This window comes from Mesoplodon bidens (genome assembly GCF_964165515.1).
Source record: "Mesoplodon bidens genome assembly, chromosome: 3".
NCBI lineage: Eukaryota > Metazoa > Chordata > Mammalia > Artiodactyla > Ziphiidae > Mesoplodon > Mesoplodon bidens.
In genome coordinates, this window is record NC_138178.1 from 54,070,270 (window position 1) to 54,094,297 (window position 24,028).

The following is a 24,028-nucleotide window of genomic DNA, read 5'->3' on the forward strand; positions in this document are numbered from 1 at the left end:
AGAATGGGGCCTCCCTGGTGGCGCAGTGGTTGAGAGTCCGCCTGCCGATGCAGGGGATATGGGTTCGTGCCCCGGTCTGGGAGGATCCCATATGCCGCGGAGCGGCTGGGCCCGTGAGCCATGGCCGCTGGGCCTGCACATCCGGAGCCTGTGCTCCGCAACGGGAGAGGCCACAACAGTGAGAGGCCCACATACCGCAAAAAGAAAAAAAAAAAAAAAAAAGAATTAGAATGTGAAAACTACAGAAATCAATGTGGTCCAATGCTGTTGTTTCTTAGAAAATTTATGTGGCATTTTGATGGAGACATCAAACTGTAGCATTTTGATAGGCTTACCCAGCACCCAGAGGTGTTACACCAAGTTCTCTTTGACAGCAAGGGCAATGGCTACCTGTTCACTCAGCTTCTCTGTCCAAGACAAAATCCAAGAGAATTCCCCTTTCCCCAATATATCTATGCCTCCATAATGATGGGTGAGCAATTATTGAAGAACAATTCCCATCCCTGACACCCCAGCCCCTGCCATAACTACACTGCCTACTTGGAGCTTCTGGGTGAGGAACAGACTACAAGGGCAGTTTATCTGTCTTCCCACATCACCAGAACATTCCTATTGCAAACACAGCATGGCCCTCTTCTATCCAGAAGACTCTCTCTTCAGATCATTTCTGGGATACCATACCAGTTTTACTTTATAGTTTTTCAAAGATGCCTGGGTCTTTCTGGTCCATGCTAAGTGCCCGACTACTGTAACCTGAATTAGACACATTCTTTTCCAGCTCAGTAAATCCAAAAGGCTGTGCTCAGGATTATTAAAGATTCAAACTGAAAAGTGACAAGTATGTGCCCTATGAACTGTATGGTATCACTTAGATGAAAACTATAGCAATTGGCATAAGGTAAGGCAAAACTCACTACTCAATAAGTTTAAGTGGATTCATCAGTAAATAAAAAAAACAACAACAGAAACTTCTCTTCTGGTTGTAATATCAGAGGAAAAAAAGGATTTATTCTATATCTCCATAATCCATTTTTTTAGCAACTTCCACCAATAAGTGGACTGTGGTAAGCACTAATGACAAGAATGTTTTATTAAGCAAATGACGACAAAGATGTATGAAGCTATCTCATGTTCAGATAGTTTGAAATAACAATTACTTTTAACCAATGTCTGTGATCCTTCTGTGTAACTCAATATAAAATGCAAGTTCTTTTAGTTACAGGTTCACCGACATAGCTGAAATTATATAACCTAAATCTACTGAGGGTTTTTATGTAAAAAAAAAAAAATCTGATAAATTCAAAGCCACAAAACATGAAGGGGTGAGGGAACAGGAATCTGAAGCAGATGGCATCTCTCTAATTTTTTTTCCCCGAGTCCATCTTGAACACAGTCCCAATAATGTCAAAATCCAATTTATCTCTCCAAATAAGTAACCTACAAAACATAAAATGCTAATTCTGAAGTAAATTCATTCTTTTTTCTTTTTCTTCCCAGCTTCTCAAAGTTTCTATATTAGGCAGAAATGAGCAGAGACAAGTTGGATGTTAAATAGAGAAAAACTATCGCTCCACAAATTCTTAAGTTCTTTCATGAAAATCTACTTCCACTTATTTGAAGCCATTGAAGCAGTTTCTATCAAGATTGGTGGTAATAAAATCTGTCTATGATATCAGCCTTTTTTTCTGGATACAATGATTATTTATCTTTATTAGAGAGCAAATCATAGTCCAAAAAGAAAGAAGCTCTAAAATAGAAACAAGCTCTGGAAGAATACTCATTTGGTTTGAGGAAAGCACTGCCTGGCATTTTTTAAGCATTTCCACAGTAACTCACTCCTGATTTGGCAGCACCAATAACGTTAACTGTACTTTGTTCATTATATATTCTAGTATGGTATACAAACCTTCCCAATCTTTCCTAAAGTTTTCTGAGATCATCCAAGACATAGACATTAAAGGAAGGTTTAGTCATTTTTAGATTTCCTGACCAGCAAATTCCGTAACTGACAATTGCAAAGATCTGTGGAATGGCCACATACTTTGTTTAAGTGGAAAAGGTCATTGAGAAAAGCATTATCTGTAACAGTCTCTATTATTGCCCACATTTTAAATATACCTTTTTACAGCTAGTATCCTAACTCTTATACCAAAATGAATTATTTATTAAAGTCTTATGAGAATATAGGGAAAAAAATGGGAACTTCTCATGGCTTTACCAAAGCAAGATAATATCGTCTCAACTTTAAGATTCAAAAGATACTGAAAAATAATGATCCAGGAAAACGCAGTTAAATGCTTACATATACACTAAAGACTTTACAGTGTAAAGAACAGCCACTTAGAAAGTTGAATAACCTTACAAAACATGTAGTAAAAACATAATTAGATACCTTATTAATAATTTTAAATATATCCATCCATTTATCAATTTGACCAATATTTATTTGGTGCCTATTATGTAGCTGCAGTGGTGGATAAAATTTAAAATAGTATTTCTACCTCAAGAAGCATGCAACATAGCTGGACAGTTTTATGTTTTTTTTAAAAAAGTTCAATTCTGCTTAAGAGAGACACGAAGAAGAAATATATTTGAAAATTTCTCACGAAATTATGGAAAACCTGTAAACTTCTCTAAAAAGTGATACTGAATTACAAACTTTATAACCACTTTTCTCACACAAAAAAATGATTACTAAAGCAAGTTATTTGATTTTTAGCTTTTGAGTATAAAGTACATTTAAAAATTAATAATTAAAAATTACTGCAAATTTCCTGGCTGTCCAGTAGTTAAGACTTGGCACGTTCACTGCGGGGGCCCAGGTTCGATCCCTGGTCAGGCAACTAAGATCCCGCAAGCCACGCAGTGTGGCCCCCCGCAAAAAAAAAGAAAAGAAAAATTTACTAACTTCAAGTTACATCAAAAAGCAAACTACATTAGCTGAAAATCTGGCATATAATAGGTTACAAATAACTGTATTGTTTCAAATCTACAAAACAAATGAATATAAAGACTTCAATGTGGGCTTCCCCCGTGGCGCAGTGGTTAGGAATCTGCCTGCCAATGCTGTGGACACGGGTTCGATCACTGTTCCGGGAAAATCCCACATGCTGTGGATCAACTAAGCCCGTGCACCACAACTAGTGAGCCCACGTGCCACAACTACACAACTACTGAAGCCCGCATGCCTAAAGCCCGTGCTCCACAACAAGAGAAGCCACCTCAATGAGAAGCCCACGCACCGCAACTTAGAGTAGCTCCCACTCACTGCAACTAGAGAAAGCCTGCACACAGCAACGAAGAGCCAATGCAACCAAAAATAAATAAATAAAATTTATTATAAAAAAAAAAGTGATTAGCCTGGTACCTGACCCCCCCCCAAAAAAAAGACTTCATGTTTCTGAGATATATTTCTATATCATCATCACAAATGATTTAAAGGCAGAAATTCATTCCATTTGCATTTATTTTACAGAATATTATACACATAAAAAGTCTGTATGTTTTGTTAATAGTTTAAATCTAATTAAGGTGAGTCATGCTACTTGTGTTGATTTTATTCTTAAAATTACAACTACTTTCTTCTATTTTATGCCCCAATTTTAATTCTCTCCAGACATGTAATGTTAATTAAGATTTATATACATTACTTTTTAAATGTTTTTCTTACCAATCCATACTACACACATCACAAATCTGAGAAAAACCTTTGAAACGTTATTGGCTATTTGTTAATGCACATATTCTGCTTTATTTTTAAGAGTTTTAAGAAACTACTGATAACTGAATTTCGTGCTACTTATGATCAATTTCTAGAAGCTACTGAAAGTCCTGTTGTATATATATGTTTTGGAATATTATCCAGTTCTGTTCCTATCTCAAACCTCATTCCACAAAACTGGGCTACCTTGACTGCATAAGATTAAGATTATTAATAATTTATCTTTCAACTGGAAGGTGCTTCCATTTAAAGTGGACTGTTATTTAGATACATTAGCCCCCCCTTACAATACTGATTAGAATTTTAACTCGTGTTACTTATGAAGAAACTGAATCTCTGGTAGGTTCCATGACTTGCCCAAGGTCAACAACTAGCCAGTGGCAGTCCGAGTTCAATCCCAGATTTACCTAACTCAAAACCAATACTTCCACTTGACCATAATTATCTCCTTAAAAGATTATGAGACAGGCTCAAAAGCAAGGAATCTTGTCTCTCCGAAGGTTCACGCCAACTATTCTGAGACATTGATAACCACACAGTACCTACAATTCAGTCACTGATTGAAATATAAATGAAGAGGATCTGTGTGCTTCATTTAAACTAGGTCAAGCTCACTGGCAGGTAAGAAAGATGTTGGAAAAGGCTTGCCTCAACATGTCTTGCCTAGACCTCTGTATCTTTACGGTTCCCCCAGTCTATTTTTTAAAAACACGCATATCTACCAAATAAGGCTATGCCAGACCAGCTTACAGTTTGCTGGTTTCCAGAACTGCACTTTTCTAAAATAATTTAGACCAAACTTAATATTGAGCTGGGAGACTTGGTTGAATATGTCAATCTGGCACTTTCCGAACATTCGAAGTATCATTTGGGGCCACAAGCCCAGTTCCACCCTCTTTCTTTTACGCTGTGATGCCTACCCACTTGGGGAGGGGGCTACTGCTCCTGTAGGACACTGGGGCAAGAGAGCAGTAAAGGAAGAAGCGGGGGAAGCGCACGGAAGTTGGGAGGAGGGAGGTCTCCTTACCCACTCTTCTGCCCTAGCTCTGCCAAGGGCGGCTCCCCGCGGTGCCCAGCCGACTCACAACCCCCGAAGCCGGGCTCTGTCCCACAGGGGTAGGCAGAAAAAGCAGGCAATGGAAGTATGGGATTGCCCCATCCACCCCGCCGGGGTCCATGCTCTCCTTCTGGACCCAGAGGATGCTCCCTCTTTCAGAGCTAAACCTCCAGGTGGCAAACTCCCCGTCCACACCGGCCGAAGTCTTCTGCATCTGAGGGGGCGCCTCCTCCGCAACCTCGACACGGCCACCCGAAACTCTCCGCCAGCCGTCATCCCCAGCTCTTCCCTTCCACCCCCGCAACCCGCTAGGGGCACACACGCCGGCCTGCGCCCCACCCAGGATCTCCGCGCTCCCCTCCCCGAGCCGGAGAAGGGGCCCCCACCACCCCCCAGATACACACACACATCCTCAAGCTCCAGCCTCCCGGACCCCGTCGAAGCCGGAGAGAGTACCTGGCAGTGCTTCGGGGTACAGATGGGGCGGGCGCAGCCCCCTCCCGGAGGCGCCGAGTGCTTCTCTACCCACCCGCAGCTTTGGCTTCTCCCGTTCCCAGGAACGGGAGGGAGGAGAGGTGCGGGAGGGGAGGGGGAAGACGAGGAGCCAAACGGCCGCAGAAGCCGAACCGGAACCTCTAGCGCTGGCCCCACCCTCGGCCCGGCGCAGAGCACCCTGGCGCTCCCGATAGGACAAACTTAAAGCAGGCAGTGAGAAATAGACACCACCACTTCCGGGTTATCCCCCCTACCGTCCCTCCTTAGCAACCGCGTGGGGTTGCTAAGCGGAAGTGCCTTCAAAGATAACCACCCCCATTACTTATGGGACTAACAGGAGGTAGCTGGGAGCGTGTACTCCTCTTTGGCAACACACTCTTTACCTTCTGCTCCTGGTCTTGGGCTGAGCACGGGCTTCGCTGCCAAAGTCACGAAGCCAATCCTGCTTTTCCCTTCACCTGTACTCCCCCTACCAGACCCCAGCCACTATTTACTCCTGTTCCCTCCCTCCTTGAATCCCGGGCGGACCTATTGGCTCCTGTTAAGGCTCTCTCAGGTCCCTCGTGGGAGTTACTTTCTGGCGGTTTAGCAAGCATCTCCCTCTTGTGGATTTTCAGTTGTGTTTCTACTGAGCTTTTAAAGTCTCCTCCAATGTTATGAAACCTTTTTCATGCACTTCGTTCTCCTGTGATAGCCCCTGAAACCGAATGGTGAGAAAGTTTTGTCTTCACCCATCTCTTTTGTAAGGATTGCACATGCTTGTGTATGATCTGGAAATAATTAATCCTTAAGAAAAAACAACGAGAAAAGGCCAAAGGAAGCCGGTGATCAAGCTTGGGAAGGAGGAAGACATTTAATCCTCCACTCAGAATAAACTTTCAATCCTATACTGTGGACAAGAAAAGTTAATAAGAGACCTAATTTATTCTTGTGTTGGGGTGATCTGAGCTTGAAAAATACTGGGAAAACCACTGCTCGGAGCAAAAGCCAGCAACATAATTAATCCTCTTTCTAGAAAAATGACCTATATTATTATGGCAGTTAAATATTCAGAGAAATGTAGTTAGGCATTCAGAGAAAAATGAGTAAAAATCTTGGCTTAACTTTCCTATCTTGAATAGGTCTTCTTAAAAGCAATAAAGCTTAATTAATAGTAGCTCCTGAATTTGTTCTCTAGTCCATGGCAGTGAATGTCTTTGCAACTGCTGGCTATTGGTCATAATAATTCGGTCATGATAACCTCTTACTCACCGATATTGGACTACTGTCCACCTAGCTGGGCCAGAGGAAATGACTTTTGGTAACTTCAAAGAAACAACAGGTCTGTTGGTTTCCTGTACGTGTGACACAGCATTAAATTGATTCACCAAGAGAGTCAGTTCAGCAAAACCTTTAGGAAATCACTTCAGGTTCAAATGTCACTAGTAGATTGTTAAAGAAGTCTAAAACATTTCCACCCTTGCCACGGACATGCATACATGTGGGAGTATACACACACAAAACTCAAATGGAATCTGAGCACATCCAGTCATTAATTGTTCTTTTAAAAAAACCTGGCTGTACTTGACAAGTGATAAATCTGTTACCATGACAAAATAGAGCTTGGTATTTCAATTGGCAACAAGTTTAAATATTTAAAAATTTTTAATTAGAAAAGTAAATAAAATTATGAGCCCAGTGAGCAACAACTTATCTAAAACTATGCTGGGGCTTCCCTGGAGGTCAGTGGTTAAGAATCCACCTGCCAAGGCAAGGGACACAGGTTCAAGCCCTGGTCCGGGAAGATGCCACATGCCACAGAGCAACTAAGCCCATGCACCACAACTACTGAGCCTGTGCTCTAGAGCCCGCGAGCCACAACTACTGAGCCCGCATGCCACAACTACTGAAGCCCACGTGCCTAGAGCCCGTGCTCCACAACAAGAGAAGCCACTGCAGTGAGAAGCTCATGCACCGCAACGAGTAGCCCCCGCTCGCAGCTACTAAAGAAAGCCCATGGGCAGCAACGAAGACCCAACACAGCCAAAAATAAATAAATAAATAAATAAATTTATAAAAAATAAATAAAAAACTATGGTGGACTTAGATGTCAAATTAAAAACATGAATATGGTAAACCTGTTCTATAGAAAGAAATGTTTTATTGGGTAAAAATAGTTAAGATCAAATGCGGTAGTTTAAGCCAATACAAAAATGCAAATTCCTATGCATCATTCATTTTTCCTGTTGTCTGAAGAAATATGACTTATAATAGCATATGACAGCATTTATTTAGATCCTCTCTTCCTACAGTTTTAAAAAAATTATTACTGAGTCACTTTTGTATAAGTGTATGAATACCTGGCTTAACTCCTAAATGATCACGACGTGTATAATTCCATCACTTTTAACATACTCATTACTTGGAGACCTCTAAAGATGTATAGCACAGGTATATACATTTTATTGTACACTGAGAACATATACATTTTATTGTAAGTAAATCAACCTAAAATGTTGATAAATGTTTAAAAATTCAAATAAATAAATATATATATAGCACAGTCCACACCTAAAACTAGCTCTGTGGGTTTAACTACGCTTTTAGGATTTTGTGAGCAGTATCACAGGAATCCATATTCTTTTTAAAAAAATTATTACCCAAATCAACCTTTTATTTTTTTAATTTTATTTATTTATTTATTTTGGCCACACCATGTGACATGCGGGATCTTAGTTCCCCGACCAGGGATCAAACCAGCGCCCCCTGCACTGGAAAGTGTGAAGTCTTAACCACTGGACCGCTAGGGAAGTCCCCAGGAATCCATATTCTTTTTTGTTTGTTTGTTCATTTTTTGTTTTTTTTAATTTATTTTTATTTTTGGCTGCATTGGGTCTTTGTTGCTGCACGCGGGCTTTCTCTAGTTGCAGCGAGAGGGGGCTACTCTTCGTTGCGGTGTGTGGGCTTCTCATTGAGGTGGCTTCTCTTTTTTGCGGAGCACGGGCTCTCGGCGTGCGGGCTTCAGTATTTGTGGCACTCGGGCTCCGTAATTGCGGCTTGCGGGCTCTAAAGAGCAGGCTCAGTAGTTGTGGCGCACGGGCTTGGTTGCTCCGCGGCATGTAGGATCCTCCCCGACCAGGGCTCAAACCCAAGTCCCCTGCATTGGCAGGAGGATTCTTTACCACTGGCCACCAGGGATGTCCCCAATCAATATTCTTAATATGAACCATAATTAAGACAGTGCTCTCAAATCTACGCTAGATCTCAAATAGCCTTCAAGGTCAGTATAGTACCTTCATCCTTCAAATCAAAATAGGACCTCTAGCCTTTTTTCTCAATCTCTTGAAAGCTTTTTGTCATTTTTTAATTGTCCCTTGTAATCATTTAAGAAAGAATTAGGTTGTATAACGTTTATTTTTGGGAAAACCAATACTCTGTTAATAATTATTACTTAAAAATTCAAATATTCTTAGGGTTCCATTGGCATCTCCAAATACAAAAGACAAAACAGACAAACATAAAAGATACCAAAATCGATGAATACTTGGGATCAGTTAGAAGAAATATAGCCAGATTTACTTTTTATCTGCCTAAGCAATATACAACACACAAGGCACGGCCCCTTGTACAAGGGACTTAGAGAAACTCACTTAGGATACATGTGACATAAACAACATGTTTAGCCTTAGGAAGAGAAGGCTAAAGATGTAACAGCTATCTTTAAATAATTGAAGTTTGTCATGTGGAAAGAGTATCTTGTTCTATGTTATTTCAAGTACAGAACCAAGAAGAGGAGGAGGGGAGTTAAGAAAAAAATCAAATTTTTAACTTGTAGCACTTTCGATTGGCGTTGCCAGCTAACAAAATAGTCCATCTAATGAAAAGCTATAGCTGGCTTGGGTTGAACAAGGTAGCTTCTATCACTCTTCCCAGTTTTGATTCAGTGACAATCTTTCCCACCTCCATAGGCTATCCTTAAAGGTAAAAGGAACCATTTTAACAACGTTGGTTGGACCGAGGTCCAGCTGAACCTTCAATTTTTCCAAAAGTGAGTTAGCATGAAGAATTCTAAGTACAGTGAGATTTATAAGCAGTGTATATATACATATGGGAAAAGTTCAGTTAGTTTAGACTTTATTTTCTGCTTTTTAGAAAAATGACAAGTATTTATCATCTCATAACTCTGAGCACACTTTATAATTTTCACTATAGTATTATCTTCCTTTGTGAAACTATGTAAACACAAAATTCCTATGATCCTCACAAATTCCATTAGCATTCAAAAATTCCATAAAAGTAGCTTTAATCATTGTTTGCTCCGTAATTGAACACTAACATTGGTTATTTGAATAATCCATTCAAAAAGGAAAATCAGATTAACTTTGTGAAGGGTACAAAATTAAAGCTTACTTTACATTTTTAATGTATAAACTTTATTTTTTGATTCAATTTCAATGTAATTGAAATTTCTCTTATGTTTAGAAGAAGCTAAATTGATAATCTACATTTTAAAAAACCTTTGACAGGGAAACAGATTACCTGGGACCTCTGCCTAATAAAGTTAGACATCACCAAGTATTATATATTTTGAAAGAATTGTATTTGAAAAGACTGTAGGTTCTTTAGGTCAAATTTTTGGGAAACAATTAAATACCAAAATTAGACTTCACTGGACACACCACCATAAAGTTTCTCTCTCCATCAATGAAAAAGCAAATCAGGTTTCATACCCATCAAAAGCCTAATTGTCAAGGAAGCACTTAGGATGAAAACTCTGGTCTCAATTCAGTATCATTACGTTTAATATCCACCTCTAAAAGACAAAGCAAAAAATACAATCTACAGTCATAAGGACTTATTTTGGAAGTTGATAAAATCAGGTCAGTACGGTGATTTGCATTTGGAAGGAATAAAATAGGAATACCTAGTAGGATATAATCTTAGAAAGCACACATATGGATAGTATTGTGACAATGAGTATTCATTTATTAAAAACAAACTTCAGGAAAGCATTCCTGTTAAACATGGTTAGTTTTGATAACAGGATGTCAGTGAGCAAAAAGCCTGATGAGGAAGCAAGAATATCAGTTACTAAGTACTACTATGCCCACCTCTTCAATTATACCCCTGATTATCTTGAAAAATATAATAGTAGCTCTAAGGACTTTAGACATAGTTCTGGGTTTATGGCATGATTTGCCTTTCATATTTTATTGATTTCCAACTTGAAAAGTGTAGGCCCAAAGGGTAATATTTTATGACACTAAACCAAATGCATATTCTAGGAAAATACCTCTTTTAATGTAGTCTATGGAATTTTCCTGCCCAATTCTATGCTAGAATTTTATCTTTTTGTTGTTGTTTTTAGAAGTTTCATCAACCCTTTAAATCCTTAGGACAAAACTGCCCTTAAAAGAAGGTAGACGGCCATCCAAATTTTTTCAACTTTCCATTTTTGTTCCCCTTTCTTAAAAAGGGTATGGGTTCAATTTGATTAATACTAACTTTCTTAATGTGCAAAAATCTACCTCTGCTTTTTAAAGCAAATAAAAGGAACAAAAATATGGCATCACTCCAATAATCAAATGCCAATAAAAATGGCAACAGTACAAAAATCTAAGCAAATCTAAAATACAGCAGATTCATAATTAGAACACCATGCAATAATTTTAGCAAGAAAAAGCTTGACAGGTAAAAGAAACCGAATACTGCATTATACTGAATACTAAGTTAAGTAACCATAATTAATCTTATAAACTTTCCAATATCATAACTACTTGCTTTTGAATAACTAAATGTAAGCCTCATTTTTTAAATTAAATGCTTATTCAACAAAGCTAATTGGAACAAATATATTTATGCAAATTTACATCCTAGAATACCAGAGTAAACAGGAGACATCAGTCAAGGGTGAATAAGTAATTTCTATTCTTTTTCATCATCTGTATGATCAGGTGGCAAAGGACATGATCTGTGGAAAGAAGAGAGAACTTCGATAGTCACCTGAGTCAAATGTTTAAAAAACAGAACATAAGTAGTTTTTAAAAACTTACGTAAATCAGGAACATTAACAGTGCAGCGGGTCTCGTCAACTGACCAGAAATGGGAGAAAATTAAACTCCATTAATTGACAAACTCCTACAGATTCCAAATACTAGAGCGACAAAATTTTTAATAATCTATTTTGCCTGTTAATTTGCCAAATCAGTTTCCCCTTTAGGGTATGTTGTTATTTTTATTAAAGAGGGAATCTCTATTTCTATAGCATCTTCTTTCAATATGTTAAGTGGATTGATGAAGAGTACAATCCTTCAGCAAGAACTCTGTGATTATGAAAAGCAAAAGAATTTAACCAATCCACTTGAGCAGAGAAAACAGCAAGTTGACATATTTGACTGTATACACTTTGGAACTATATGAATGTATTATCTAATTAGAAAAACCCCAAAATTGTCTTAAGTTGGCATATGGTAATCACAGCTTTTGAAAAATAATTTATATTATCCCAAAGCCATTTTTTACTCATTATACTTTCTTAAAAAATACATTTATTTATTTATTTATTTATTTATTTATTTATTTATTTATTTATTTTTGGCTGGGTTGGGTCTTCCTTGCAGCACGTGGGCGTCTCATTACGGTGGCCTCTCTTTGTTGCAAAGCACAGGCTCTAGGTGCGCCAGCTTCAGTAGTTGAGGCACATGGGCTCAGTAGTTGTGGCTCGAGGGCTCTAGAGCACAGGCTCAGTAGTTGTGGCACACGGGCTTAGTTGCTCCGTGGCATGTGGGATCTTCCCAGACCAGGGCTCGAACCCATGTCCCCAGCATTGGCAGGCGGATTCTTAACCACTGCACCACCAGGGAAGTCCCTCCTTATACTTTTTATAGAGAAAAAGTCAATTAAAAACTTAATCATAAATCAGAATTTTTTAGAACTGATAAAGATTTGTGAGATCTATTTTAAAATAGTTTTCAAATTAGATCCAGTGAGCCTGGATGGTCACAGGGCAAGTGAGTGAAAGAAGGAAGCTAAAACAAGGATATTCTGACTTGGAATAAGATTACCATTGACTCACTTACTCTTATATTACCAAGAGGTCTTCATTGTACTTTCCTGGAAATTAAATTATGTTAACAAATGAACACTATCATAACCCAAAATTCTATTTTTTAAAGGACCTGATTTAATTTACTTTAGGTATCATAGTTCTGTTCAAGGATTTAAGAACACAGTTTTTCTTGATTCTGATTCTCCCCCTGCATCTGCCTCGGTGAGAATAAAGCCATAGCAGTAGCCATATTCCAGATTAAGAATTAGGGAGACAGAAGTCCCTCTGATATACTGGTAGTTTTCTATTTACTACCAATAGTAAATCTATTGAAAGAGCTCCTATCAAAAGGAAAAATTTTTTTCTATTTCTCTAACATATCAGTATGAGATAGATGTTCACTAGCCTATCATGGTAATCATTTCATGATGTATGTAAGTCAAATCATTACACCTTGAACTCATATAGTAGTGTATGTCAATTATGTCTCAATAAAACTGGGAGAAAAAAAGCCAATCTATTGATTTATTATAAATAAAGGGGTAATTACAACTCTCTTAAACAAAAACAAATCTAAGACAGAGCCCTAAAGTAATAATATAAACCTCTATTACCTAGTTTTATGTCACAGATTTTATTATACTATGGATCAAAGTGCTTTATGAGACTATATGTGTAATCTTTTCCATATGATAGGAAGCCTGTAATATAGGTTTTATTTCTGTCATGATCAATGGTATAGCCATATTTGGCTATATTGCCAAATATTTTCTTTCATTAAGTCACAAATAATTCAAGAGGACTGTCATATATTCTAGAGCTAATATTGACTATTAGCTTGTTCAAATTAGAATGAGAAAGAACAAGGAAGAATGGTGCCAGTAAGTGAGAAGGAACTAAAGGAGACTTACAGGATCATGAAAACAAGTCTATTAAAAAAATCTCTCCAAAAATGTATCCCCTTCCTTGTTGATTTTATTGAAACAAATGATAATAGTGATGTAGCAACAAAGTATAAAATTTAGTTACTGCTCCAGAATTTGACACTCCTTTTAAATATCTCATTAGATAACAATTTACTAAATGACCTATGAACAGTATTGAGTAAGTCTTAAAATTTTAGATGCATAAACATCATTTTATATGTCAAATACTTTGTTTTAACTGCTCATTAACCATTTATTTTTATTTAGGTGTGTTCAATGCAAATCAATTCCAAACACAATGTACAATCCAAAACAGGTGTACAGTGTTCAGATATGAAGCAAGAGGTGTTCATTCACACACACAGATCTTACATAACCTGAGATGAGTTGGATCTAGTTGTTCCTGTGTAGACTTCTAAAGATGGCAAATACTGGCTTAAAACTTATTAAGAGTACTATGGCCATATTGGATACTTAACATCCAAGCATCATTGTGTGAACTTGTGAACCAAAGATTTCACAGAGTTTCTATTTCTAAAAAGGTTTCTGTACAGCAAGGCAGTTGTATGTAAAGTTTTATTTTCCAGGATCAAGTCCACTTAGGCTTAGAACCATCTAAAAATAATGACTGATGTAGAAAGTGCTCCACGTGTAGCTATTCCTATTCATTAAGTTTTATATTTATATATATACGTTTACAGAAAGGGCACAAAAGAGTTATGAATTATGAATTTAATGCAGGCAAGTTTCCAGTCTTCACTTCCCAAATACCTAATATACATTATTTTTGCTGCCTTCATATATTTGCCTCTTAATTGCAAGATTTGTCAAATATGCCTTCCAAACAGATCAATTTTTTAAGTTGTAAAAATTATTCAATATATGCAGAAATAAAAAGCAATATTTTAAGACTGGTTGAAGTCAATGCACTTCTAATCTTTGGAATCAAGTTAAATGATCCAACTTAGCTAAATAAATCTGGATGAGAATGTGTGATAGGAAATACCTGTTATTTGACTTTTAAGTGCATTTGCTGGGATTACTTATGCTTGGATTTGTAGTAGATTCCAATCCATCATTGCCCTGGAACGTGTCAGTTACTGCAGAAAGTCAAATGCAATGTCAAATCCAAAGCCCCAGAGAAAAGAGTTAAGTTCCCAAGAGAACACTGAAAACAGTGTAAAACCTGATGGAGAGTATATCAGCATTAAACCAGGACTGCTGAAACAATACACAGAGGATTTGCAGTAATACCTTGTGGTTCCTTCCAGTGTACATCATAGATAGAATCACTGAAGCTTTTTATATTACCTAATCATTTTACCGCCTTCTAGATTTCGTGAACAAAATGGAAACTGAATCTCCATTCCATAGTTCATCCTTTTTCTCTAGATGAAGATGAAATTATTCTTATTTGCAAGGTACAGTTTGAAGTGTCCATATTTCTTAAGTTATACTTAATCACATCATTAATTCTCGATGTTCTCTCTTTCCAGTCTTGTACATGAAACTCCAGCAGATTTAATATTGGCTTTCATTATCTGGTCAAATCCTTCAGATGCTCTTTAAACTAGTCCAATTTGGGAGTCTCAACATTCTCTGTGTTAATAAAACAAGGGATGGAGTTAGTAGACTTGATGAAGACCTGTTTATTTTCCTTGCCACACTGGACTTCTAGATGGCGTATGGATTGGGCTTTAGAATATGGGTTGGTAAACTGTAGATGTTTCTTGGCCAAGTCTCTTAATGGTAGAGATGTAGAAGGGCAAGCAAGACCACAGGAGACTAGCTGTTGACTGCAAAGCACAGCTTACCGTTGTGGTTTCGAACGGAGGACCTTCTGTGCCGGTTAAAGGAATGAATGAATAAATCTGCGTGGGTAGGAGCAGCACCAGAAGCAGCAGCCCCAGTCTGAGCCTGGCCACCATCCCCTTGCCCATGGTGATCACTCCGCCTTGGGCAAGGCTCGCTGCTTGGTGCCGCGGAGGAGGATCACAGGCTACTGGCTGGTGCAGGGGAGGTATTTAGCAGGGTCTTAAATCTAGCCGGAGGCTTCATAATGGCGGTGACGTGGCACCACCAGCATTCACCACTCCCCACCTCCAGTCAAATAATTTGTTTTTGAAACAAAAATTTCAAAATTCTTTAGAGAGTCTGGACACTATTACTTATAAATCTATTTAAAAAGCAGGTTTCCATTGCTTTTTTCCCCCAATGGTATTTTTTTTTTCCTGATTCTTAAAATATTTGTTGTTGAAACTTGGTAGCTCTGAGTATGAGAGGTTTTTACCCAGATATATCACTATTGATATTTGGTATATTTTGTACAGAGATTTGGTATATTTAGATACATATCTTTTACACAATAATGATTGTACTTTTTTTTTTTTTTTTTTTTTTTTTTCTTTTTGCGGTATGCGGGCCTCTCACTGTTGTGGCCTCTCCCGTTGCGGAGCACAGGCTCCGGATGCGCAGGCCCAGCGGCCATGGCTCACGGGCCCAGCCGCTCCGCGGCATATGGGATCCTCCCAGACCGGGGCACGAACCCGTATCCCCTGCATCGGCAGGCGGACTCTCAACCACTGCGCCACCAGGGAGGCTGATTGTACTTTTGTATCAGAATTTTTGCTTAACACTTATCATGAGCATTTTCCTGACATTAAAAGCTTGAAAGCATGATTTAATTATCTTCTTAAAAAGTTTACACAATGAACTCCGTATGTTTGCAGTTTTATCCCCACCTTGTTTTGTTTTGAAGTTTTCTTATGTATTTACAGAGAAGTTGTAAAGAAAATACACCACGGTGTTAGATTTGGTTGTTTCTAAATGATGGGGATTTCTATATTTTCCAACTTTTCTACACTGGGTATATATTTCCTGTGGAGGCTGAACTAGTAGTTTTTGAAAGGTGAGGTTAATGGAATTCAAGCTGGATAAACCAACATGGAAGTTGCTTTTTGAAAAAAGACTATAGAAAACAGACAGAAAAAATTAAAGAATAAAGACCAGAAGTTCATGATTAATAATGTAACACTTATCATCTGAATGGGAACTGATCCTCTTTGAGTGACTGAAATGCGTAAAAATAATACCTTTCATTGATGTTTGAAATTTGGGAGTGACTTATAATAATAGGTTAGCACAGTTTAAAAAACGTCTGGTTTGTATTTTCTTATCTGCTCAAACAGAAATTTTAAAGTTACTCAATATTCTGTTGTCTTTTATTTATTTTAATAAGTATTTCTTTATATTCCAGAATATAAAAACTTACTTTCTCTTTGCTTTTCCCAAGCCACTGCTTCCTGCCTCCTCAGGAATCCTATTCTCTTTTTCTGAATCTTTAGGGGACAGCCTGAAGAATTCTCCGATTCCTTTTTGCCACTTGGGAGTTGGGCGCACACAAACTGGATTCCCTCCTGCATACTTATTTTCAGCTATAAAATATAAACACATAGAACTAAATAAAAATTAAGAATACAATCACCATTCCTTAAAGGGAAAGTTAATTCTTTAACATCAAATCTAAAGGGTATTAAATGGTGTTACATCCATCTTTAAATTTTAAAATGTGACATGATAAAGCTGTATTCAGTTATAATATAATGTATAACACTTTATTACACTTATTCTTTAGCCTAGAAAAATAGCATTAACAAGATGTTTACAACTAGAAAATATTTTTCATATTTTGTCCACAAGCTGAGCTATTCAGTTAGTCTTATGTACTGTCATACTAAAGTTTGACACACTTTTTCCTGTATGTTCTTAACTAGAGCTTGTGGAATTAATCTTCCAAACTGCTCAACTTCCTCCTAAAAGGAATGAGACAGCAGATGGCATGGTAGTTTCTCAACTTCTCCTCGCACAGAAGGAACGATGTGAAACTATTTCCCTGGCCCGGTTTTCCCTCTTAATGTCCCAAAAGCAGTAACAGGAGCTGCAAAGTTGTAAAACACACACACCGACACCAAACTAAAAAAAAAAAAAAAAGGAAAGAAAGGAGAGAGGGAGAAAGGGAAGGAAGGACAAAGAAAAATATGTAGAAATGAAAACAAAAACGTGATTAGCACTGTCAACTATAGTTCCGATTCTTAACTAGTAAAGAGGTGCTTAAATAGCCTCTTACAAGAAAAAGCCCAGTTGTCAATATTAAGAAAAATAACAACGCGAAAGTAGAAAAGAAAAACAGGTTTGAAGAGAAACTGTGTCCGTCCCTAACCCGAGACTTGAAATTCTTTACTATGCGACCCGCTCCGCCCCGCACCCCTACCCCAGCCCCCCAAGAGACAGGCCCGCTCATTAGAGCAAAAGGCAAGGAAGAAATTCGAGGGTGAGGATCTCAGGAAAAGAAATTCCACGGTGGGGCAGGGAGCTCGCAGGTCAGGAGAACTGTGGTGCCAGGCCTGATCTCCTTTTGAGAAGGTTTCTCCAGGATCTTGCAGGGGCGCTTTTTACCTTTCCTTGACGAAAGCGGCGTGGAATTAGTGGCAGAGGTGGAGGAACCAAGCACCTTCCTGGGGGCGCGAGAAGCCACCACTGCGGAGAGAGGCAAAGAAGGGCATTCAGAAGGGGGCATGAAGAGTCTCAGAGCCACGTTCTCACCACACTCTCCGACCCAGCCTATTGGAGAGGAGAGGCCCGCGATCCAGAACAGCAAACAACCCTCCCCTGTCCCCGCCGCGTCTTCCTCCTGGTTAAAGGGGTCGGGCCGCTGCTTCCTGGCGGGCTGGACCAGTTTGGCGGACAGGGTTGTGGGCAGGTCCGGCTTCTCCCGCCCGCGGCGGAGCTGCCCAGGGAACCACCGGCCCTCCACTACCATGCTCGCCTGCCTCACCTTTTCTGTAGGTGCCAGGGACACTGCCTGCTTTAGTCCGCACCATGTTCAAACACGAGATGAGAACAACCAACTGACTCCCCAGCCGAAGATGTTTCACGGGACAAGGCCCCGAAAACGAATCTCCCGCCACAGTTTATATTGGTCCCTTTCCCGCGCGCTCCACTGACTCTCCCAGGCCTCCGCTCTCATTGGTTCCGCGCCTTTCACACGCAACCAATCGCCAGTGTCCAGTGGTGACGGCGGCGGGGTTGGGCGCAGTGCTGACTCGTCCATCAACCTGCAGAAGCTTGTGATTCGTACCCGCCTGAGGTGGGCGGTGCCAGGGCGCTTTCCTGGGGTGCCCCATGTGTGGGTGCTAAGATCATGAACTAGGTAAAGGGGCCTGCTTAGAAAAGAAAACCCAGGAAAGACAGCGAATTCCAACATTTCTTTAAAAGTTAACCACAGGCTTAAATCCATAATGTCATTCCTGGAAGTGACACCTGAAATGAAGCGGACTTTTTAATATCTCAGGTATGAACACTCTTTACAGCATCCATAACTAAAACGAGTCTATGGAATGGGAAAAAGCTAATACAATTTATTTACAGGGATTTTTTTTTTTTTTTTTTTGCCAGGCCGTGCAGCTTGTGGGATCTTAGTTCTCCGATTAGGCATCGAACACTGGCCCCAGCAGCAGTGAAAGCTCCAGGTCCTTACCACTGGACCACCAGGGAATTCCCTATTTACAGGGATTAAAAAAAAAACAAAACCAAAACTTTTTAGGATGGTGTGAAACAAGAAAAAACAGTGAATTGTATATACATACATACATTAAAAGAAACATTATTATAATAATAGAACGTTTTCCCGAGACCTGTATGGTCTCAGAATTCCTTAAAAATATGTCATATGTGCCAAGGGCACATCCCTGGCACATAGTGAACATGATTTTAGAATAAGAGATAACTATTTTCCTTCCCTATGCTTATCTTAAGTACTCACAATACCCCCTGGGCAATGATTTTCACTCTCTGAATACCACGCACAAAACCTGACCAAATGAATTTGCCTTAGGATGTACTTTGTTAAATGTGCACTTGAAAGGCAAACCTGAAAGTGTAAGCATGGCATTAATTCTCTCCAATAAATTATGCTTGAACTTTCAGAATAAAGGCTTCTCAGTACTTTAACAGAATCAACAACTACTTTGTGTTTTTGAATTACAGAATCTAGACAGCAGATGAAATTAACATTATAATAGGAGGAAAGGTATTGCAAATTACCAGTAGCTTTGTCTAAATCTTAGTGTCTAAAATTACAGCCAAAGTACTATCAGAAAAATCAAGCCCTAGGGTATCCCTCCTTGTTCTTTGTCATCCTGCCCCTCTCAATACACAATGTTTCTTCAATGCACATTTTCTCCTTTTCAGTTAAGTGGCTTCTACAAAGGCCTGAATTACCTAATTCCCAGATCCTTGTAGAGATTAGAACTGAGTTGAGAATCTGCTGGTCTTTTCTCTTAGTCCACATGCTAAGTAAATTGCTAGAAAGAATTGCAAATATACCTTTGCACACTGGGGCAATCTACATATTACTATAGCTGTGTTTGTATGTCTGTCTTTTTAATGCCAATTATGATAAGGAAGGATGCAAATTAGAGTAAAAACTCAGAAAAAAAGCAGTGATGTCTAGTAAAAATTCTTAATTTAAATGTTTGCTTTGCAGAAGTGCTTCTCCTTTATAGTTAAAATAGTTGTGTGGTGTGAACTTGAAAATTTTAAAGGCCTAAGGCATTAAGAAAAGTTATAGTATGTACAAATGAAATTTCTGCCTAAATTTATACAAAAGAATATCTTTAGGTCATATTAAATAGGTGTGCTTGCTTTGCTCAGGCACAAATTCATTTTAATAAATGGTAATATGGTAAATGGCATTACATTACATATATTACAAACTAGAGATTTCAATCAATAACATATTCCTTATGAAAAAGAACACTTTTATTCTTGAGGACCTAGTAATTTCATCATAATGTGTGATATACTAAGTCTTATTGTACAAAAAGCTTGTCAGTCTGTCTTCAAGAAGTTATCATTTTAGTTATGGGAACAGAACAGATATAAAAACAGGTAAAGGATTTGGATATGTTATAATTAGTATTAAATGTAGCAGACATCTATGAAGAAACAAAACTTGTACCTACTATTTATGAAAATTCAGTCTTTTAAGCTGGAAAGCCATATATTTTCCAAATTAACAACAAAGATAAACTAAACTCAATGTAAATCAACACACATATGATTTTGATTATTTATGTCGGTGAAAACACTAACATAAAAAGGTGGAACAAGGGGGCTTCCCTGGTGGCGCAGTGGTTGAGAGTCCGCCTGCCGATGCAGGGGACACGGGTTCGTGCCCCGGTCTGGGAAGATCCCACATGCCACGGAGCTGCTGGGCCCGTGAGCCATGGCCGCTGAGCCTGCGCGTCCGGAGCCTGTGCTCCACAACGGGAGAGGCCCACATACTGCAAAAAAAAAAAAAAAAAAAAAAGGTGGAACAACATCCAATTGATGTAATTATTTAGTATAAATAGCCTAATGGGAATGAAGAGCCTATCCATGTAACACAAAGCCAGTCAAATTGATCCATGAAATATATCAGAAGACATTATGTTATGCTCGCCAGAAAAATCTGGCTAAATTTTCCCCAGTCCGTTGTCCCAATGGAGTAGGGAAGTAGCAAAAGACCCTTAAATCTGGTCATCTTGAGTTGAAATACCTTTAATTTCTTAAAAATCAACACAGAGAATTTATATGGAAGGTCTTCAAAGCCAAATCACATCACCTGTTTTTATTAAAGTTTTTTTTTTTTTCTCCCTCGAGCTTGCAGAGTTGTCTTGGCCCTCCTGGAAAAGACCTGGTTCAAAAAAGCAAAAAGAGGTTTTAGGAGCGTGAATCAGGTATTAGACTACAAGGGGTATTAATAAAACCACTACCACCGGAGCAAACCCTTACAGCGTTTACTCTATCCTTCAAGTGCTGTTTTAAATATTTTACATAAAACCAGAACAGTTTAAAAACTGGACCCTCAGGTTACGGGGTATTGTTTTGTTTTTTCCTAAACTGTAGTTTTTAGAGGTATTTGTATTGTCTTAGCGGATTTCCCAATTCTCGAGCCCTACATTTAACGACGCGGAAGAACCACTCGCAGATGGAGCTCTGGTACAAGTGGCAACATCAGGAAGCGGGCAGAAGCAGGAGGAGGCACAGGTGGGAGGGATGTGTGCTGGGGGCGGGGCTACCGCGCGGGGCAGTGCAGGCTGACGGAACCCGCGCGAGAGAGGTCGGTGTTGCGCAGGGGACTAGTCCGGCGCAGGACGTTGAGCTTTTGCACCCCAGCTGGTTCCGGCTGGAGAAAATGGCGGTGGCTGGGGCGTTGTCCCGGGAGCAGCTGCTGGGCTGGTGCACTCAGCAGTTGCGGAAGACTTTCGGCCTGGATGTCAGTGAGGAGATCATACAGTAAGACCGGTTCGGGTCAGAGGCGGGAAGGAGCTCTGGGATGTGCACTGGCTGAGCAAAAGGGGAAACGGAGGGGGCTAAAAAGTTGATGAGAGTGAAGTAATGTGATAAAAGGGCTGCGGTTTATCTACGAGCGCCGAATTTTGACCTCCGGCTTTATAGTTTAGCTTCTGGAATAGGGTGCCATGCTCCACAATCGGCTGGTGGGGCCTTTTTTTCCCCAGTAAAACGCCAAATCCCTGTTAATTAAACCTGTCTGTCCCAGGAACCAGTTTCCTTATAGATTTTGGAGAGAAGGGGCAAGCCAAATTGTCTTTCCAGAAATTCTTTACTCTGAACATTTTAGTTTGCCCGGTCCGGGTTGTGTCAAATAGGACCTGAAATTTAAATGGGGGTGGCGTGGTACTGTGTAAAAAATAGCTCCTGACTCGGGAGTCCCGGTTCTATTTTCTGTGGTCATTCACCAGTTTTGGAGCCTTAGGCAACTTAATTTTCCATCTTTATACCTTAGTTTCCTCGTCTGTAAAATGAAAAATTAGCAGAGATTATCTTTAATAACGCGCTATGATTGTAATGAAGTGGAAATGGTGACATGATTTAATATCTGCTTTCAACTGATTTAACTTTTTTTTTTTTTTTGTCGAAACTGCATGCCAGGACAAAAAGACAGTTGATGAGTGACGAGGTGGGGGAAGTGCAGTGTATCGAGGAGCATAGGAAAAAGGACTCTCGTTAAGATTTGAGAAACTCGTAAGGTTAACTGCAAGGGATGAATTTAACTTGAGAACTAAAAGATGGGTAGGTGGCAGTGCAGAGTTCAGGAGGAGGGAAAAACTACAAAAATTGGACTTAAAGAACCTGGAAGTGTTTCTTGATTTGGTTCCTTGCTCATTGTTGCTGAAACCTAAATTGCAGTTCTAGGGCTTTTGTAGGAAGTAAGGTGAATTTCTGATTTTGGGAGAAAATAGACTTGTTGACAAGGAGAGAGTTAAGAGAGCCAAATTTAAAGGATTATTTTGAACACTGGAATAGACTCAAAAATAACTCAGTTAAGCAAATATTATATGATATCACTTATATGTGGAATCTAAAAAATAACACAAATGATTTTATTTACAAAGCAGAAACAGACTCACAGACATAGAAACAAACTTATGGGTACCAAAGGGAAAAGGGAGGGGATAAATTAGGAGTATGAAATTAACAGATACACACTACTGTATATAAAATAGTTAAACAACAAGGATTTACTATATAGCACAGGGAACTACGTTAAATATCTTGTAATAACCTACAGTGGAAAAGAATCTGAAAAAAAATATGTAACTGAATCACTTTGCTGTATACCTGAAACTAACACAAAATTGTAAATCAACTATACATCTATTTTAAAAAATTGACAAAAAATATTTTTTAAAAAGACAAAAAAAAAAAAACCCAGCCAAATTGTATGGCTTCGCTTTACCCTTGTTTGAAGGCAAGATCAGGTTAAGTAGTTTTCAGGCATTTTTTAAAGCAGTGGAATGCTGTCAAATGAAATAATGAAGCTTTGTAATATACCAAACAGAAAAAAGTCAATCAGTTAAAAAAAAAAAAGATTGAGTCTATTTTTGATGAATCAACAATGGAGTATGAATAGTTGCAATCTTCTCAGTCTCAGAATCCAGTTGTATTTTGTTGCTTACACAGTATTAGGAAAATTCCTAAGTCTCATAGATTGTGGTTTAATAGCTCATTGTGCAGCCTTAGATTTTCCTCAGTTAAACTTATCCACACCCTTAAAAGAGGAGTGATCAGAAATTTCTGTTTTAAAGTTGAAGCAATAAGTATGGCTGTACACCTGCTTGCATTTAAAAATATTTATAAATATAAGTTAGACAAGAATTATTCAAAACTTAAAATAAGCCCTAAAGCTACCTATAATATAATGCTATTGGAACCACTTCCTAGGTTTTCACTAGTTATTGCACAACAGGCTATGATGGCACAATGAAAGCATTGGCTGTGTAAATTTGCTGTGCCTTGCCTTGCCTGATATTAATTGAGAATTACCCAGGTGTACTATATACTAGTGTGCTAGCTAGAACAATTTGACATGAGCAGCCTGAATTTTTTAAAAAGACAGCACAGAGCTACTACCTTCCTAATCAGTGATACATTTATGAGACCTTAAGGTCTATGCACAGAGTAAGCAAAATAAACTTTGTTCCACAATCTGCATTAGTTCATGTTTTGGATGAATCTGTTTTGTTAAGATTTGGTATATAACACATTTGAATGTATGATGTTCTTTATTATACTTTGTTAAATAGTTAAATGACATTTATTCAATTGTTTCTGAAACTCTTTAAATAATTCCCTAGTGGTTTGAATACTCCAGAGTTAAATGATCCTTGAGGTTCCTTGCAGCTCTGAGTTCTTGATGTCAATTAATCTTTTTTTAAATGTTTTTAATTTTTATTTAT

At 38.7% G+C, this 24,028-nt stretch overlaps 3 protein-coding genes across 11 annotated transcripts in view; 1 reads left to right on the forward strand and 2 right to left on the reverse strand.

The window, feature by feature from the left end:
- The window catches only part of CSNK1G1 (casein kinase 1 gamma 1), a 153,682-nt gene extending 148,260 nt beyond the window's left edge, over nucleotides 1-5,422 (reverse strand). For 2 of the 5 annotated variants that reach the window (XR_014015435.1, XM_081229538.1), the window contains exon 1: nucleotides 5,235-5,420. The gene's annotated coding sequence lies outside the window, so the exon portion shown is untranslated. Of the gene's footprint in view, nucleotides 1-5,234 lie in introns of all 5 variants that reach the window. The other 3 variants (XM_081229541.1, XM_081229540.1, XM_081229539.1) reach the window with 2 other exon arrangements.
- Nucleotides 5,423-10,212: 4,790 nt separating this feature from the next.
- On the reverse strand, nucleotides 10,213-18,229 carry PCLAF (PCNA clamp associated factor). Of its 3 annotated transcripts, none has more exons than XM_081226797.1 (4): nucleotides 18,061-18,225; nucleotides 17,682-17,762; nucleotides 16,498-16,660; nucleotides 10,213-11,223 (listed from the first exon to the last, which is right to left on the reverse strand). In XM_081226797.1, the coding sequence occupies exons 1-4, from the start codon at nucleotides 18,104-18,106 to the stop codon at nucleotides 11,178-11,180; spliced, it is 336 nt and encodes a 111-aa protein (XP_081082923.1). In that variant the 5' UTR covers nucleotides 18,107-18,225; the 3' UTR covers nucleotides 10,213-11,177. The 3 variants fall into 3 exon arrangements, with proteins under 3 accessions (XP_081082923.1, XP_081082925.1, XP_081082924.1); XM_081226799.1 differs by lacking the exon at nucleotides 10,213-11,223 and adding an exon at nucleotides 12,924-14,326 and having other exon boundaries at nucleotides 18,061-18,229; XM_081226798.1 differs by lacking the exon at nucleotides 10,213-11,223 and adding an exon at nucleotides 14,334-14,825 and having other exon boundaries at nucleotides 18,061-18,229.
- Nucleotides 18,230-21,407: 3,178 nt separating this feature from the next.
- The window catches only part of TRIP4 (thyroid hormone receptor interactor 4), a 71,195-nt gene continuing 68,574 nt past the window's right edge, over nucleotides 21,408-24,028 (forward strand). For all 3 annotated transcript variants that reach the window (XM_081229535.1, XM_081229537.1, XM_081229536.1), the window contains exon 1: nucleotides 21,408-21,563. In XM_081229535.1, the coding sequence (XP_081085661.1) occupies nucleotides 21,463-21,563 (101 nt within the window). In that variant the 5' untranslated portion in view covers nucleotides 21,408-21,462. The remainder of the gene's footprint in view (nucleotides 21,564-24,028) is intronic.

What these genes read in the sequence shown, in the direction of transcription:
- PCLAF (XM_081226797.1), bottom strand. Translation starts at nt 18,106, where the DNA reads ATGGTGCGGACTAAAGCAGGCAGTGTCCCTGGCACCTACAGAAAAG. An exon ending in CCCTGGCACCTACAGAAAAG is followed by an intron (nt 17,763 to 18,060) that starts GTGAGGCAGGCG and finishes CTCTCTCCGCAG; the next exon opens with TGGTGGCTTCTCGCGCCCCC. An exon ending in GCCGCTTTCGTCAAGGAAAG is followed by an intron (nt 16,661 to 17,681) that starts GTAAAAAGCGCC and finishes TATATTTTATAG; the next exon opens with CTGAAAATAAGTATGCAGGA.